This window comes from Micropterus salmoides, unplaced genomic scaffold (genome assembly GCF_014851395.1).
Source record: "Micropterus salmoides isolate LMB-PRFRI ecotype aquatic unplaced genomic scaffold, ASM1485139v1 Ms_hic_scaffold_18, whole genome shotgun sequence".
Taxonomy (NCBI): Eukaryota; Metazoa; Chordata; class Actinopteri; order Centrarchiformes; family Centrarchidae; genus Micropterus; species Micropterus salmoides.
The window spans coordinates 24,226,791-24,246,400 of NW_024040928.1; the positions used below are offsets into that span (position 1 = coordinate 24,226,791).

At 37.4% G+C, this 19,610-nt stretch overlaps 1 protein-coding gene across 6 annotated transcripts in view; it reads left to right on the top strand.

Annotated features, from left to right (window-relative positions):
• The window catches only part of fam184a (family with sequence similarity 184 member A), a 144,262-nt gene extending 125,146 nt beyond the window's left edge, over window positions 1-19,116 (top strand). For 2 of the 6 annotated variants that reach the window (XM_038727525.1, XM_038727527.1), the window contains exons 19-22: window positions 5,813-5,942; window positions 7,722-7,826; window positions 9,783-10,033; window positions 18,102-19,116. In XM_038727525.1, coding sequence (XP_038583453.1) covers window positions 5,813-5,942; window positions 7,722-7,826; window positions 9,783-10,033; window positions 18,102-18,183 — 568 coding nt within the window. In that variant the 3' untranslated portion in view covers window positions 18,184-19,116. The remainder of the gene's footprint in view (window positions 1-5,812; window positions 5,943-7,721; window positions 7,827-9,782; window positions 10,034-18,101) is intronic. The other 4 variants (XM_038727526.1, XM_038727528.1, XM_038727529.1 and 1 more) reach the window with 3 other exon arrangements.
• The last annotated feature ends 494 nt before the right edge of the window (window positions 19,117-19,610 follow it).

The window sequence follows — 19,610 nt, forward strand, 5'->3', positions numbered from 1 at the left end:
GTATTGGCACTATAACAGACATTTAAAAAACAAGCTTCCAATAAAGAATGAATATAACACACTTTTTTACAATGCAATCTTATATAATTTTATTAATTATTTTCTTTCTTTTTTCTTCATGTTACTCTTTTTTTACACTTTCTTTTCAGTGACAAGTAAGTGGTTTTCAGTTTCACTTCACTGTCACCGTTTCTTGTTGGTACGGCTTATACTTTGAACAGCACAATATATAATACCTGAACAACAAGTTGATGGACCTTTTGAAAAAACATCTAAATACTTATCAGTATACCCCCAATAAAAATAAAGTGGAGTGATACAGCCTGTACAGTGAGTGTTGTCACACACACAAATTTTCTGGCAGTTTCTTCACTTTACCAGTGAAGATGCATTTCTGGTGCTGATGCACTGTTTTCCATTTAATTAACTGAAACACAGATCAATCTTAACCACCAGCTCTGTCCTTAACCACCTAATTAATCGCTGTGTTGACGATAGCCTTGTCCCTCTCTAGAAATCCCATCTCCCTAAACAGCCGCTGAGAATGCGCCACTATTTAGGTTTAATGACTATTTAAATATTTTGTATATATCCTGCATCTGTGTCTTATTGGTTGGTCCTCTGGCAGTTGGAAATCTGTGGGTTACAGGTTGTGTTCATTTGGGTTTTAGTCTTAGTGCCAACTAGAGATGTAGTTTGTCGTCACATCAGCAGAATTTCAACTTTACAATCGCACATCTGAACTGCAATATGATCTCAATGAACACAGTTCTCAGATCAGTGTGTAAGGTATATTAAACTGCAGGTAACCCTATCAACAAAGCTTTCGCTTTCTGCTACATTACCAGTGAAATCTCACGATTTGCAAGATTATAAAGATTACACTCTGGACACCAAGCAAGAACTCTTAAACACTCAAGACACCTATTTCTTCTCCAGTGGAGCAGACAGCACAGTCCAAGAGCCCGAATTCATTGTGACAAACAAAGTGTTGGAAATTTATGAAGCTTAACGTCCCTCTTGTATAATAAGCATGAAGTATAGTGCCACCGCACAAATCAGACAGCCCTGTAAAAGATGTAGCTGTCTCTGGCATGTGTAGATAATACTGTGCTGCCTTTAAAGTCTTTAGGCAGACTGTAAGTTTGTGTGTTGTTGTTAATATGGGGCATAAAGTATCAAGGCCTCTTAATGTGACTTTTTACAACTTTCTTTTTTTTTTTTCTTTTAGATAGATAGATTATTATAATTATTAGACAATCATATAATCAAAGGGAAAAGGGAGTGCTTGTTTAAATCTTTATACAAATAGGATGTTTGTTTGTAGTCACTTTAAGTCATGGTTAGGTTTGCATAATCAGTATGTATAGTTTTGTATGATCATGCCTGAATTAACATAATAAGAGACTTTAATCTGCCTCCATTGTTTCCAATGAAAAACTGTATGTCGAAGCAAATATTTTCTAGTGTCTGAGATTCTTGATTTATACACCTCCTAAAGATATCAGTTAACAAAAAATGTCTTAAAGCAACAAACTGGACCAGTAAATAATTGTTATTAGTTAGCTATATATGTCATACTACTAAATTGCTATGCTACAACCCACTATATTTGGCTTCTTGATGAGATTAGAGTAGTGGATGTCATTAGCCAGTAAGTTGTAATAGGACTGGATTTAGCGGAGGGGAAGATGTGTTTGTGTTCTTTCAGGTGACCTGTCTGCAAAAGGGGAGAATCATTTATTTAGTATAAAATACATAACATGTAGTACAGTGATTGTGCTAATTCTGCCAATAACTGCAGCAGTTACTGCAGTAACTACAGCAGCAGCAATGAGAGACCACCCGACCAGAAGGTGGTGAAGATAACAGAAGTACTTACCCAGCACTTCCTCTTGACCATCAGTCGTTGTCAGCTTTGGGTTATATTAGATTTCAGCATCTGGAGACTCCAAGTTATCAAGTTAATACAGAGACCACCAAAAATGTACTACTTCCAGAAAAACCACATCAACACCTTGGTGAAGCTTTACTACTGACGCTTGTAGCAGTAGAGTCCGTTCAATATCTCTCATCAGTTTAACAAGCTTAGCGAGATACTGAACCCCAAAGGAAAATCGGTTTGATGGCTTGCATGATGTTTGCATGTAAACCAAGCAATAGCAGGTGCATTTGTCCAATCCCTGGAAAAATTATGTCCATGTGATCTTAAACAAACCTAAAAAAAAAGGGATGAAAGTCATATGTGACACCAGACTCCCTTGCCTTTCATGTGTCACTGACACTCCAGCTGGGTGTGACAGAGGATCTTCCTGCTCGGTGGAGGGTTGCTGATGCTGTGGCAGTCAGGCATGAAATAGATGGCCACTAAACATTTGGCCTCGGTGTGGTCCTGCCCAGAGGAAATTCAGCTCAACAGTTCAACCAGCTAGTAAGAAGTCATACATAACACGGAACAACATGTTGTGCATCAAGCAGAAAAAGAAAAAATATTTGGATACGACCATAAACTCCTTGTCTTGTTTCCATTTGAGGAGTTTACAGAACAAGTTGTCTTTCTGGAAGTGTTAGCCTCAGATAGTTTTTCCTGCTCTCAATGTATTACAACAGAGATTGTAGGCCAAAGTCACTTTTAAGGACAATAACAAGTTTTCGGGAATCCACTCAGAAAAAAAAACTACTTTACTCAAACCATACATTAAAAGCTGCACTAGTACATTTTCTGATCTTAACAATGTATTAAATGACTACTTATAACGTGAAAGAGGTCGCTCATAGTGACCTAGTCTGAATTATCAACAAACTCTGCAGTTCCAGCATCTTTCAGCTCATTGTTGTGGTTTTCAAGCCCACGTTACTATGGCAAGACATTTTAAAAGCTTTTTAAAAACGACTAGTACTTAAGTCACTACTAACAATTCCATTAGCTACTAGTAACTATTCCAGTAGTAACAATTGATTAGAACTACTACTTATTTTTAGTTACTAGTAACAATATTTTAGTTACTAGTAACTAATTTCATTTTTTGAAATTGAAATGTATTGGGCTCTGCAGGTCAGATATCACCTATTCATTAGTTACTAGTAACCATTCAAATAGTTAGTAGAGACTATTTACATACCAGTATCCATTATTTAGATACTAGTACCTATTCATTAGTAGTTACCCGAAACTATTCCAAAAGATACTAATAACATTTGTATTCTTACTAATAAATTGTATTTGGTTACTAGTTTAATTACTAGTAAAATGACTTGTTACAAGTAACTATTCTATTAGTTACTAGTAACTAAAAATAGTGACCTGCTCTCAATGGATGACAGAGATTCTAGGCCAAAGTGACTTTTAAGGAAAATATGATTCAAACTTGAAAAGCACATCACTTAGAGACACTAAGTTTTCTGAACCCATTCACAAAAAAAAACCATACATTCATGAGTAGCTTAAAATAGTGACTAGTAACTAATGGAATAGTTACCACAGTGACTACCATAGTCACTAAAAAGTAAGTACTAGTTTCTAACTAGTTGTTACTAGTAATTTAAAACAGGAATAGTTACTAGTAACTAATAAATAAGTACTAGTAGCTTTTAAATAGCGACTAGTAAGTTCTAAGGAATAAATGTTAAAACCGCTTGCCATCCGTTACTGTTTTGGTTTAGTGTTGGTGCTTTCATCAAAGTGAGCTTCTGGGTAATTTCAGCAAATAACCTCAGTGTCTGCTTGATGTGTAAATAGGCAGCCTCACAAGGTGTCGCAATCTGGCTCAACAGTAAGTGATTGAAGAGGGAAACCACACAGTCTGAAAATAATACAAGATATTTTAATAAGTAAATTAAGCAAAATATACAAGATAAGTGTCTGTCAGTGTAAGTGGAGTGTATGGGTGTGAAACACACAAAAAACAAAATCAGAGAGACACATATCAAGCAGACGAATTTAGCTCTGTGGCTGCTGGATATGTAAATGGATAAGTGTTAGCTAACAACTTTGTTAAAACTTTATAAGGTGATAAAAATGTCAAAATGTCAGCGTTGTGTTTACAGCATTTTCTTCAGCCCCAAATTGGCCACAAAAAAAACCCAACAACTCAGTACTGTTTTAAGTAATTAAATAATGCTTATTATTGTGCATCAAGATTAGCACCCATAATTTAGGAGTGTATAATAGTTGATAATGATAATATGATGTTTAAGATTCTTTGCTATAAAACAATCGGTTCCTGCCAAACACGGACCCTGCTAGAGCGGCAAAAGAGATTGTGATGCTTGAGCTGTAGAAAATGTTCGGCGCGCAGGAGGAACACGATGAATCGTCTATCAGAAGTGCACAGAAGGGGCCAGCACAGCACCAGACAGTATATCTGATGAAACTGCAGATCAGTATGCATCAGTGTCAGTGAGCAGTGCTCCAGTGGCTGCTCCTGTACAACGGCGGACAGTCCTTGGAGAGAACCAGCAAGACATGTTTCTCTGGTACTCTGCCTTTAAGAAAGTGTGACTTCACACTGTGGTATAAATGTCACAAAGATACCCCTCAGTGGGTTGCACTGTGGCAGTGTGGGAAGTGAAAGGCTGTTTAGCTCATTGTCACATGTATGTATCACAGGTATTGGTAAGACCAGAAATAGGCTCCTAGCTAATTATGCAGAGAAATCTTGTTGATCAAAAAGAACCACTGACATTTCCTGAGAACACCTCGTCTCTACACCCAAAAAAATACACGTGTAACAGAACTCAGTTCATGTTTAATATTACAGTATTTTGTTATTTACTCAAAGTCACTGAGCTTCAGATATTTGTTAATTTTTGTTCTCAGAGGGTTTCATGTTGTAACTTTTAACAAAGAGGAGTGCATGCAACAATAGCTGAAAATAGCCACCTCTGAATTATCAATGTAATATTTACTACACTCCGATTAACAGTTAACAACGTTTCTCTATATCAAATTTTACAGCTGACACAGTGCTATGATATAAAGTAGTGAGCAACTGATGACTCACATCATATGTTGTGTAGCTTTTAAAAGACAAATTTCTGAAATCAAAAAAGTACACTAGTTCTCTACATTATATGCTACTGTTGGGGCTTTGAAAGTCTTTGTATTGAATATTATTACAATTTCAAAAAATGAGTTATTTTCCATCCAACAGTGTCACTTAAGATTGGATGTTTTTCTGCTCGGCAATCTTTAGTATGTGTTGCATTGGGGAAAATGTCACCGAATATGAAATGAATCAGAGGTTTAACACAAGTGGTGATTTCTCTGAGGGCCAGTTGGAAAATAACAAAAATCCATTACTGCATTTTTGAAAGTTTTCATAACTCACAGGAAAAAAACATCAACCTATGGAGGAACTGCGCAGCTCTGTTTTTGATTTGAATGTACATCCCCCTTAATGTTTTTTGTGTTGAGAGGAGGACAGGGCAGGGAAGGGAAGGGACAATTATTGTTTTATTGATCAAAAGCTAATGAAAACGAAAGCCTATTAATCTCTCATCTTTATACTCCCTGTAGTATATGCATTAAATTCTCTTAAATCATAAATCGTTCCATCTGGTAAACACACACTGTCAAGTGCATGATCTCAAAAGTTCACCTTACTGCCTTTTTTTTGTGTATGTGATATATTTTGACATATTTTCTTCTGATGAAACTGGTTGGATCACACAGCCTTTCTCCTCAGGAAGAAGTTTTGATTCCATTACTTTACTACTGTATTTACATAAGATGTCTAAGCCTGAATGGTGTTCAGTGGATCTCTCGTGCACAATATTTATGTTTTTGTGTTTTTTGTCTCTTGTCTTACAGGCTGGAAGGAACAGAGGAGAAGTTCAGGAACAGGGAGAGTCGTCCTGAGGATCTGCAGATCATCGCTGAGCTGAAGGACATGGTGTCTGAGAGAGAATCTCTAGTCAAGAAACTGGTGGTAGGTAATATGGTGAGGTAATTTGAGTATATTAAGGAGGAAATATTCAATCTAATGTGTATTGTTTCCATTTCAGATGTAGTAGCACAAAATTTCCCAAGTGAAGCTTTCATAAGAGACTGTTCCCCATGTCTTTGAAATGACAGGTGCCTCTCATTGGGGGAAAAAAGGGAATTACAATATTCTGAGTGCAAGGAATGTGGAGCATGGATTTATTTTACAGACCCAATAAAGACATAGATGGCCTTATTTCAGATTCGTTCTCAAATTATGAAAAGCATGAATGAGATGTTTAATTTGTCTTTTGACCCATCGCCCCTAGCAAAGTTTTATGTAAATAGTTTAACATTTTGGGAAATATACAGTATTTTTTCGCTTCCTTACAAACATTTAGATGAGAAGATTGATACCACTCTCGTCCCTGTGTACTTAGTATGGATCTAGGGCCAGTAGGTGATTCATTTAGCTTAGCATAAAGACTGGAGGCAGTGGGAAGCAGAGTACCAGAGTCTCTCTAAAGTTTCCTACCAACACATCTAAATCAGGCATGTGCAGTAACTTCCTGGACTCTTGCCATCACTGTGAGGTTGCCAGTCAGCAACCTGCAGAGACACCAGTAAGTCGCTGCACCCTCCTGCTTGGGCAAGGAGTAAAAGACATGAGATACAAGATGTTAATTTGTGAGCATCATAGTGGTGTTGGTAGCTTTTTCCTTCCCACTTCCAGTCTTAATGCTAAGCTAGGCTTATCACCTCCTGGCTTTGGCTCCATACTAAATACACAGATACAGTGGTGTTATGTAAGCATGTAGGCATGTTTCCCAAAATATTATAAAGCGGAGGGGAAGATGTGTTTGTGTTCTTTCAGGTCATTGACCTGTCTGCAAAAGGGGAGAATCATTTATGTAGTATAAAATACATAACATGTAGTATAAAGCTTACAGACGGACCTAGAATGAGTGCAGTTAACTGACCAAATTAAACCATTAAACCATTTTTCCTGGCAATATTTTTGGGACATGCAGTATTACTGTGTGAAATCTTGAAGGTCATCTATTCAAAAGAGATTCTCTGTAAATTATAAAGATAAGATAAGATACTAATGAGAATAAGATAGGTCCCAAGATACAGCCATGAGGCATGCCTCATTTGATAAGGGAGTTTCCTTAACCAAATCAGCCTGCCTGAAAGACAGGATGAGAACTGCTCAAGGCCAAAACCTGTAATGACTAAGCAATTTTACAACAGCTAATTAAATAGAGATCAATAATTACTACAATGCATCTGTTTCCAACAACCTAGTAGCTTGTCTGCCTGAATTGTTGTTTTCTTATCCAAAGGATAAAGTCATACATACATACAATACGCTGTTATTTTCATTGGGTTTGTCTGGGGCATAGTTGGCAATAACACAAAGCTACTGCGGTTCCACTGCACTAATCACATAAAGGTGACTTCATAAATCAGCTTACAATTTGTCACAGTGTAGTGCTTGCTGCCATTGAGGTTTCTGAGTCATGGGCTTGTGTCTGAGATCCACACACTGCAGTCATTTTGAGGGAAAGCGCTGACAATAGAGCGCTTCAAAGGTAACTCGCAGGTCCCAAATCCAGAAATGAAGGAGAGCTAGAGGACATTTAAAATTGTTAGGCATGAAACTGCAGTGTCAAGTGTGTGTGCCTCTTAAACAACGTCAGCAGACAGAACTCATTAAATGTGTGATTTTCAGTCTTTTTTACAGTCCCCTTCTACAACCTTTCTGGCTGTGAGCTAACACAGTTTCCTCCTCCAGGACGATAAGAAGTTCTACCAACTGGAACTTGTCAACAGGGAGACCAACTTTAACAAAGTGTTCAACGCCAGTCCTAACGTAGGAGTTATCAACCCGCTCATTAAGGTAGGGCCGAATATCCTGTAACACACCACACACAGGGGCACTCTGAAAAGCCTGTCGCTTTATTTTACTACATAGCAAAGATGATATCCACTCCATCTCATTTCATATCTGTCGGTGCTGATCAATCAGAAGAACAATCAGTACTGAATTTAAAAAAAAAAGGTACTATTGCATTGTAACAACCATGAATCATTACCACAGTCATTTTCAAAAATTACTCTAATCGCTGTTAACAGATGAGAGAAAACTAGAGTGTTTCAAGGTTGAACTGAGCAGGACGTCTGCTGCTGTTTAATGACACAACAACACAAAGGGAAGTTGTTTTACAGCAAAAGACAGCGTGTGATGTTCCAGTAAAAACTGTATAAGCTTTACGACAATGGCAGATTGTAAAAGGGCGATGGAAAACTATTTTAACAATTTGATTCTTTTTACTACAAACATTGCCACCAAGGACAGTGAAAGAGGACAGGAAATATCAAAATTAAAGGGAAATTTGGTGTTTTTTAATTTGTTAAATTACAGCAACGCTGGTATGAACAGTTGTGCCTACCAAGGTCTTGCTTGTTTACAGCAATTGAATGAAGGTGTCAAAGTATCTAAAATTCAATGCACCGCCAAAATGTAACACTAAATTCTCATTTACTTTAATAATTTTTAAGTTTAAGTTTGTTGAAGTGAAATGGCCTTCAAATTTGATTAGAAAAAAACCCTACACTATAGAAATAGGCAGCACTGATACATTGTAAGGACCACAGTCTGAAGTCCACCAACCATATAAAATCAGCAACTTTCATCGCAACTGGATTCATTCATATATTTTTTAATAACAAAATATGAGGAAATTATGGCATTTAATCTAAAATCTAAAGGGATACTGCTGCTTTTGTAAGTTAGTTGAGTTAAAGTGTGTCATCGCATTTATTTGACATGCCTTGAAAGCCCTGAAAACCTGTAAATTATAACTTGAACTTAAAATATTTATGATTAAATAAGCAAAAACTTAAACTTCAGAAACTTCTCTTTAACACTCAAAAACTTAATAATGATTGACATTGGCTTGGCAAAATACCCCCACAACTGTCGTCAGGCTATGAGGCTAAATCCTGATCGGTGCATGGAAGGACGTCACGTCACATTTTTCCAATTTAGCCCTGCCTTCTTCACGCCTTCATACCTACTTCATGAGGAGAGCACAAAAAACAAGGAGTACAGAAAATCTTTTACGTTAGCAGGTTAAATGACCAAAACTCTTCTAACTTTGGCATGAAATTGTGTGCTCATAATAAGAGGCTGTTTGAGAAAATATGTTTTCAGGGCCTTTAAAGCTCCCAGTGCTCCTGGAAAACATGATATTTCATTTCTCACAGTATGTCTGAGTTGAATGGTCCCCATTGCATGATCAGTATATATAACTGTTGACACCATCTCTCTGGTTCTATAACTTCCAGTATTTTTGTCCTTGCTGTTACATGTGTTTTTTCCACATATTTGTATATGTGTTGTGTGTTCATCGTGTGCTGGTTTTCGTTTATCATGTGTTTTGTACGTGTAAAATATGCAAGTGATTCTTCCTCCCAATTCGATTGTTCTTCCTGACTTTTCCTCCAGCTCTCCTTTGCTTTCCAAGCCATTTGTTAGTGTGAGATGTTTTCTGCTCTGACACATCTCTCCTCATCTGAACTTTCATTTTGCCCAGAGCTACTGCTGCTTTAAGACTGCGTGATGCCAGTCCTGAGATCGATCCATTCACTCTGCTTCGATCAACTTTTAAATATAAGTTAGCAAGCTGCTCTCTTCCTGTCTCGCACTGGATGTACTGTTACGAACTCTACTCTAGACCCCTGTACTCCTTTTTTCCTCCATTTCTTCTTATCTTTTATTATTTTTTTTGTCTTCCATTTTGCTCCTTTTTTGACCCCCATGCCCCTCCTTTTCTTTTTTTTTTCTGTGTAGCAAAAGAGAAAGAATGAGAAAACTGCAGCCAGCAGATTCAGCAGCTCTCCTAATGTCAGGGCTATGGAGGCAGCAGGTATGGGCGTGGCAGGTTCAGGGAGTGGGCAACCCCCCCAGCCCCCACCTCCACCCCCAGCCCAGCCCAGTCGCCTAGAGCCCATCCCCAACTCCCCCCTCCACCACCTTGAACTCAACTCCAACAAACCTCTTCCCCCGCCGACCCCTCCCACCGAACCCAAGAAATTCATGAGGTGAGACCTTTTCAGCCCCGACGGGCAGCAGCTGGTCAATCCACGCATCAATCATTCAATCACAGACCTCGGTTTAATTGGAAAATCCTGCTGGGTAAAACACTTTTACCAATTTGACTCATAGTCAAACCTTGAATGTAGAAACTGTATTTTAGGCTGTGTGTTCTCTCACAAAGGCCTCAAAATAAAAATTAAAAAAATACCCCACCAGAGGTCTCTGTTGTTTCTGGCTTTGAAAAGAAACTTCTCAGTGGGACAGTTACTGGTGTTTTACATTTTCATCCCTTCCTGCCGAGTCTGGCCCTTTCATAAACCATAAGGAGCATGCAACCATGTCATCACGAGCTGCGGAGTGTAAAATAAAATCTTGCAAGCGCTCTGATGTGTTTTAATTGAAGTTTTGCTTAACCCCACCTCCCTTAGTTACGCCTGTCAAGCTTTTTGTGCTTGCACATTACATATGCAGTTTAAAATAACGACGGCAAATTTACCACTCAAGATCCTTAGTAAATTTTGATTGATTCAAAAGGATTTGATTTTGCTGGCTTGAATGGCAACTGTTGCTATTTATCAGCTAGCTTTCTAAGCCAACATTTGCTCCATGAGTTGGTTAAAAACAACGTCTCTGGCTGACTATAGTGTTTCCAACTGACTCGTTTTAAAACATAACCTGTAAAGGGCTCAGTGTGTAAGTTTTAGTGGCATCCAGTGATGACGGTGGCGAATTGCAACCAACGGCTCACTCATCGTTCACTTATCTTTTTGCAAGCGCGTATTGGACGCTACAAAAGCTAGATTTATGCATTAGTGTTCATATTTTCAGACAGTATGTTTCACTTTTAACTTAAAAGAGAAAAGGCTTTTAGAATTAGGACTAACCGATATGTTTGACACACGTATCACTATCTCAGATTAAGACTACTGTTAGCCTAAACCCTTGTATAGTAGCATCCAGGGCTACTGGATATACTGGAAATACTATTACTAATGTGAAGCACTTTGCAATTTTATCTGTGAAAGGTGCTATATAAATAAACTTTACTTATTTACTTACTTACTTACTTACTAACTACAGAGTGGTTGTGCTAGTTGTGAACAGTTGTTAAAAAAATTTAACCACAAAATAATGTAGCGTGTAAAGCACTGGCCTTAGAGGTAATGCTAGGATACTGCTGTAAGCTAGCAGCTTACAGTAGAGCAGACACTATTTAATGCATTCTTTACACTTTTGTTCTTTTTGGTTTTTAAAGGGTAAAAACTCCATCCAAACTACTTCAATATGCCCTGAGGTTTATATCTCACAATGACTGATCCTTATTGAAGATTAAAGGACATGGCTGCATTTTCCTGCAGCACATTTGAACTAAGAGACATCAACAGCGCCACGGTCTTTTAATATAATAGATGGATATTTAGAAATTAACATTATAACTAGAACATTAACACAAGAGTACTTTATGTGACCGAAGCTTTAAAGAATGGCGTTGGAATGCAAAAGGAGCATGTTTTTATTTATTTGTTCCTTTCTATATGTCCGTCAGTCTGAACATGTTAACAGTGTGCACGTTGACAGGTTTCCCTTTTCTGTTCAGGAAGTTATACAACTTGCTGTTAATACTTGTTACTTGTTGCTCTTTGTTGTGCATTGTGTCATTTTGTGATTCGTCATCCTCATCTTCATCTGAATTTTAGCATGCTGCACTTTTTCTCCTCAACTCAAAATGGGGGTTGACTATTTTTGTACAAAGTGAAACAAACTATTTTGTTATATGAATTTATAATGAAGTAGATATGGTCTTTTGCTATCATGGACTGTCCCCTCTGTGTGTGGTGGTGTCTTATTTCAAAAGCAGTTTTACTTCTCGACTCTACTTTTTAATAAATGCTTCTCTTGTTTATAAATGTGATTGGTCGCTGTGGTGTGAACTGATGTGATGATAAATTATGTAACATGTTTCTCACATGAATACACGCAGTTTGTTAATTGCATGCCGAGAAGTGTGTTTTTAGGATTTGATTTATAGCATGTGTGAGTGTGTGTAACTGTGTGTGTGTGTGTGTGTGTGTGAGCATGTTTTGGTTGTTTATCTGCTGTATTTTGCTGCATGTTTTGCTGCTATTTGCTATTAGAAATGTGGCTGCTTTGCAAAAAGCTTGTGACAAACCTGTTATTATGGCACCCACATTTTCTTAAAGGGGATCCTGGTTTTCTGGTGAAACAAAAACACACATTAGTACGCCTCATTTCAATTGGTGGGAAGGCAGGAGCACCAGCAGTGCACACAAAGACACTCACAACAGAGCCAAGCAATGACAGTATGAGGTCAGATATTATAGATCTGCTTTGAAATGTTTTCCGACTTCATTAAATGATTCATCCCTCCTCTCTCTGCACACTCTTTGTTCTTGACAAACATTTGTAGTTAGACTGATCCCTCTGCCCCGACAGTAACCCTTTCCCCGAAAGCTGCAGTGAGCAGCAATTTGTAAATCTGACCTCTTTAAAATCACTGGGTCATTATAGCATTTATAGTTTGAAGAGACTTTTATTAGGCAACAAAGCTCACCTAAGTGGGCTTTTAACATAAATCCGAATGGGAATATTTCATTTATTACTCAATATTAAACAGTGAGCCAAACAACAGCAAGCAGAGTCTTTCATAGACTGTAAATCTCAAACTTGAACCAACCAGAAAGGATGCTGGACACCAACTACTACCAACTACTAAATCTCTAGTACATTTAAAGATTTTCTCCTCTTACTGTTTTTTGTTTGTTTGTTTAAGCAATGATGAATAACATGAGAATGTAAATTACACACTAACTTAATGTGCATAAATCCAGGTAGATGTTTTAAATTTTTGCATGGAAAAAATATCAAAATACAGATTATAAAGTTACCACTTGATCTGTTAGGACTAATGAGAACATGATTGCAGCTACATGTGCAGCGGAGAGAGAAAATATAGGTTGTTTAAATGTTTAAAATATCAACAGTAATGTAAGGGTACGCAAGTAAAGGTAATGCAACAGATGAGTAGGGACAAAGGTCAATAAAGGTTTAAGCACTGTGCCCCTGTGTATGGGACTTATACAAACATGGTCCCTACAGACTACAGGATGAATACAACTGTAAGAAAACATTTCCATTATTTACTAACACCTAAAACAAATGTGTAGCTTTAAAGTAACACTCAATCATCCTCCTTGTCATTTGTGCTACTATTATTATCACCTGTACGGTTTGTTTGGTGCACCATGTAAACACTAGTATACAGTGCACTGTGTGTCAGCGATGGGCCTCCAATAGAAGTAACAACCAGGAAATGAGAACTAGTTGCAGCTTTAAAGTCCTACTGAAATCACATATTTAGTCAAAAATAATGTACTGTGATTGATTGATTTAATTGACAGCAGCTGTGTTACATCGTAGGGAATGAGAGTAAACAAACATGTGCTGTAGTCGACATGTCATGGACGTGTCGTCAGTGGTGTTCAGGAGTAAGGACCACAAAGCACCTAAGCAGACCGAAGTGACATTTGCAAGTAAATGATGTGCATGATGTTAAATGTGCTGCAGCAAATTGGTTATCTAGACTAAGGCACTTTTCCCCGGTCAGTGTTTGTTTGGTTGCTTGTTCAAGAAGTTAAGTTGCAGATCAAGATGTGAGTTTGTAAGAAGGAGACTTTAGCAGGAAAGCTAATGTGGTTGTTGTTCAGAGTCGGTGGCTTATGTGTCGTTGTGTAGCAGGCTTCTGTCTGACGCAGCGTGAACGTCTGCTCTGCCTACGCTTGAAGTCGTTACTGCTTTAAGCTAAGGCTGGGCAATATGGCCAAAAATGTTATCACGATGAAAACATTTAATATCATACGATATCGATAATTATCACGATCAGTGTCAAATCATTATTTCTTTCAAGTTTTAAGGCTGATTTTTGCTCCTGAGTGAAAATTGAAGAAATTAGTTAAACTTTTCTTTATGGTCAGAATGTGACAAACACTTGATGCCAAACAGTGGATCATTCAAAACTATTATGATAAAATCTTTTTCAACAAATTTGATCAGTAAGTCTTTTTTCAGTCCCTTTTCCTTAACAAAATAAATATTTTAATAGAAAAATTAAGTGTTAATTTGTCCCTGATTCAAATGAATTAAACCAAATATTAACTGACGATATATTGAAAATTAATTATATTGTTATTGAGGAAAATTATATATTACAATAATTATCATTATTGTTTAATTGCCCAGCCATACTTTATGCATGATGTAGTTGCCTGTATCAAGATACGGTCTCCATCCACATAGACGGATATCAGACCAGTATTCCATTGAAAGAATGCAAATCAAAGTGAAACCATCATGAAACTAAAGGACAAAATTTCTCCCTTTTGGTTTCTGACTTTTCTCTTAAACGAGAACACGTGATTTACAGAGCAGATATAAAAAAAATTCAACTTCAGTTGGACTTTAATGTTGTCATTGCAGATAACATAGCAAAAATGCACCAGCTGTTTTACAGGATTAGTCAAATGTACACAAAAGATAACACAAAATAACTTACTTAGGTAACCAGTAGAACAATGTAAAAAACATGTTGTTCCTTTACTGATCCTGAAGGGTCTGCTGGGCCAGATGCCCGATGACCACAGTGTAAGAGACAGACCTGTAGGATTTAGGATAGCTGGCCCCGAGGTTGTGCACTTTCCTCTCATGCTGTAAAGAGGAGTCACATCGTTACTTCCTTTCCTCTGATTCCCTCCTTCCTTCATCTCTCGCTTCTTCATTCCCCTCCCCTCTCTTATGTTTCGGTACATAAACTGATATCCAAAAATAATGATTAGTTGAAAATACTTTATTTTAACTTAATGGCCATACACAGGTAATTCTCAATGGACCTGCTAATGAGAATGTGTATATTTTTTTATACTTTAGACACCTTGATACTTTCTAAACTTTAAATATGTTCCCATATGTAATGTTGAAATAGGATAAAAATTACTGATTTCAGCATTTAGATATGAACAATCTTATCATGAAGCATCTTATCTTGCTCAGACTTCCATTTGTCTATGACAATGTGAAGTTGGTTGCATTGACAGACAGAGGAATATGTCGTAACTGATCATGGAGAAAGGTTTCACTATTGCTATTTTATAATAAATAAAAAGCATTAAAGTGCACTATAGTGTTTGTTTAATAGGGGGACATTGTATGCAAATTACTGTATGTATTACAAATATTATTGTATGGACTTAAAACAGAATCTATTAGGTCTGAGTTGTGAACATGTATATATAATATAAACATGATTTATCAAGCGGCACAGATATAAGGGAAGTCCTTTGGGAAGTAATTGACTTCCTAAAGCACAGAAAACAACAACAAAAAATCACCCCCTAAAATTTAAATATCACCTCGGGGTTAAGGGGCTGTTTATTTAAGAAGTAGCCAATTAAAAAAGCAGAAGTAGCTCCAATAGATGTTTGTTTTGATAGATGCAAACACTCAACCTAATTAGTTCAAACTTTGGGGAACAACATTTTTTCCCCCTGAGGTCGTGCTGCTTCATCCGGTCATACAGAGACCACCAACGATGCATGGAAATGGCATTTTCCAGTAAAAATATTTATGAGGGTTGGAAGAGTTTGTGCAGTTAGGTACTATATCACGTCTACACACAGAAATCATAACTCATACATAAGTCTTTTAGGGCTTTTAACCACATCTCAAGGCCTTCCTCAGCTGAACTCCATACACTGAAACGTATAATAAGCTCAAAGTCTAGGCAGGTTTTTGAGTATGTAGTGTGTTCACACTGGACAAAATGTAGTATACCTTTTTTTAAAAAGCCAGCGTGCATACAAAATAACACTTTAAACAATTTTAAACAATTAAAAATGTATTGCATTGAAGGATAAGAATAGTGATTTTATATGAGTTAATCCGTCTCTGAATGCTTTCCGACTTCCCTACCATGCCATACCATTTGTTTCAACTGAAAATATATACTTTTATTTTTTTAAATGCTCAGTAATTAACTAAAACAGCTGGTTGTTGTAGTTTTTAACAAATGTTACTCAAACAGGAGGAAATAATACATTTGTCGGGAACTGTTTTCAACAGCGGATTAATCCACATTTGGTGTTCTAGTGAGTTTTTGGGGAAGCTGGACGTGTAAGTGGGACTGAGTCAAAATAAACTACAGTGTCAAAACCAGCGCTGTGGCCTGGTGGCAGATCAGTGGCACAGATTAAAAAAAATATCAGGCTTGTTAGTGCAAATAAATTTAATGTAGACGATGACCAGACTTTAAGGTCTTGTCTACATGTATACGGATATTTTTTCATACCGTATATACAGATGACAGAGTTAAGGATGAACATGAAGTGTCTTAGTGAGGAGTCGGGCCATCACGAGCCTTCAGAACTTCTTCAGCGCTCTTTGCCAAGTATGTGGCATAGGGCTGCAACTAGCGATTATTTTCATTATCGATTCATCTGTCGACCATTTTCTAGATTAATCGATTAGTCGTTTGGTCTATAAAATGTCAGAAAATAATAAAAATGTTTTGTCTAAAACCCAGATATATTCAGTTTACTGTCACAGAGGAGCAAAGAAACCAGAAAATATTTACGTTTCAGTCGTTGGTATCAGACAATTCGGATGTTTAATTTCTTAGAAAAATTATTCGGAATGATTAATCGATTGTTCGCTAACTAATACCACGTCAGTTAAGGTATAACATTTGGTTAGAGAGAAGGCTCGGGGATGAAAGGACAGAGGGGTCGAGGAGGAAGGGATGGAGGGGGTTGATCTGGGTCGTGGTGGCCGGAGCGGCTAGGAACCCGGCGGTTGAGACTCAGGGTGGGGGCACGTCTCTATAAGCGTCTTGCTTATGATCCCTCTGTGGTTAATGTGGTAGAAAAACAACAATTACTTACAATTATTGTGAATTTTAGCGTGCGTGTCTTTGATGGTGGGAGGAAACCGGAGCGCCCGGGGGGGAAACCCACGCAAACACGGGGAGAACACAGAAAGGCCTTGGCTGACCGTGATTTAATTGGAGAGGCACAGGAGGATGAAATGAGTGAAGTGCAGGTGTGGTTGGATTAGTGAGAGAGGCGTGGTCTTGTTCCTGAACCTCAGTTATAATCACTACATAAAAAGTTGTCAGTTAATTTAATAGTTGACAACTAATCGATTAATCGATGCCGCTCTGCTGTGGAACTGGAGGGATGAACAATACAAGATATTCCCTCATTTATGTGTAACACCTTCTTTTAATCAGGTCATCTCACTGAGATCAAGATCTATTTTACAAAAGAGACCTCAGACAGGAACGAAAACAAACATAGCAAGACATAACAGAAGGACATACAGCATCAGAGACAGTCACGGACGTAATCAAATAGATTTCAAGATAAAAGTTCATATTATATACAGAGATAGTGGTAGCATTGTCTTATACATTGGTCCAAAGGCTTCTATAGGTTTGGTTGAGATGTGGTTACTGTAAAGGCCGTAGCATTTTATTCACATCATTTTTAAACTCTCCAAACCATTCAGTGAGCCAGGTGCGTGGAAGCACCTGCATTTGATATGTTTCTTCTCTATTTTAATTAGTTTTCTCCCGTCTGTGTGTATACAATAATTGGTATGTAGTATGGAGATGGGAATGTGTTCCTCTGCTCTGTTGTGGCTCACTGGATCCTGACAATGGCTTTGCTGCCCCCTTGTGGAGAGAACATTGGATTACACAATCACAGACCTTTAAACCTTTTGATTAGTAAAAGTAACACAGCAAAAAATAGTTTCAGTGGAAAAATTACACTTTTATCACAGAAATAGAGGAGGTCCAGCAAAGGACTGTAGTAATAATAGTAATAGTACAACAACTGACTATGTCTCAAATGGCAAATGACAAAAAAACACCGGGGGGGTAAATGATAACCTGACACTGCTCCTACCGTTCAGTCATGTGTAACACTATGAATTAACCTCTGGCTTCTTCCCTGACTTGTCTTTTCTGTCTTCAATTTTATTCTTGCGCTCCTGTCCCAAAAGCCCTCCTGAAACAAAGGACTCCGCCATCGACTCCCCGGACGCCCAGCGCCAGGAGTGGTTCGCTCAGTACTTTTCCTTTTGATTGACCACAAACCTGCAAACACAAAGGAATTCAGCATGTCAACCAAACTTGAACTAACAAAAAAAAAACCTAAGAAAAATTGCAGAAAAAAAGAGAAAAAATGTTCAAACTCTTTGTTCTTTATTGTCATTGATATGGTTTGGGGATCAATTCACTTCAGATTCAGTCAGCTGAAATTGTAATTCAAGGTCTGAGAATAAAATCTCATGGGTCTGTCGATAATAAACGCACAGAACTCGATGTCGTTCATTTTAACTTTTCGTAAAAATGTAATGATTTTCCACTTCTTGTTGTTGACTGAGGTGAAGCTGAATTGAACCCAAATCCTGACCATCAAATGTCATCACTCTGATCTGATTTGATTGTTTATCTCTTGATTGTTTCACTGTGGATGAGTTTCTCTCTTAGTACAGTGACAATGATCATCAGTATGTTTGATGTTTATTTTATTTCTTTATTTCCTTACTTATGTTGCAGTTTCTTGGAACTAGAAAAAAAACTGAGTGGTGCATTATCATGCTGCTAATTGCCATTGTTGGACTACAGTAAGAAATATATATATAAAGAAATATACGGTAGGTTATTGTGCTCTCTCTGTACGTGGGCCCACTGCATACAGCATCTTAGACTAGGGGTGCTGATCTAAGACCAGCTTGCCTCCTCATTTATGGTGACATTTACATGGACCTGATCCTAGATCAGTTACACTTCTCTGACATGCTCCATGAATACAGGCTCTGATTTTAGGATGACACCATCATGGCAAGTTTGTTACAGCTGCATAGAAGTTTCAGCCGATTTTGGTAGAATATTAAAACCTGTTTGTATGGTTGTCTGTCTCAACACAGATATAATGATGTCTCACCAATTTTAAAAACAAAAATAGCATATTTTATATTTATATTATAATGTGTATGCTTAATAAATAATTATTGTGACATTTACTTGTGTTTGTTTGTTATTTATTTGAAGTGAATCGGTGGTTTACATTTCATTTAAAAGGCAAAGTATTTTAAGAGACGCAAGATTATAGAAATTCAATAACAACAACATTATTGAGCTACAACAATTTGAGTTTTAACTGCAAATTTGATGCAGAAGAAGTTTAAAATGTTTGATGTGCGGCCACAATTTGTTTTAAGTTGTGAGTGAGTGCTTATCAAACTGGTTTCATCAGGACAGGACAAAATGTTGATGAAACACTGAGGAGATCTTGGCATAATATATCTTAAGGTCTACAATTTTGACTCTGCACACTCTCAAAACGTATTTTGCACATGCAAATCTACTTATCAATCTTACTGACAGACTGACAAAAACTAGCTCTCACTAGTTTTTGTCATTAATAAACTTCCATACATCCTCAGCCTGCCTTTCATTACTGTCAATAGAATATAATATTACAATACACACAGCACACTGAACAA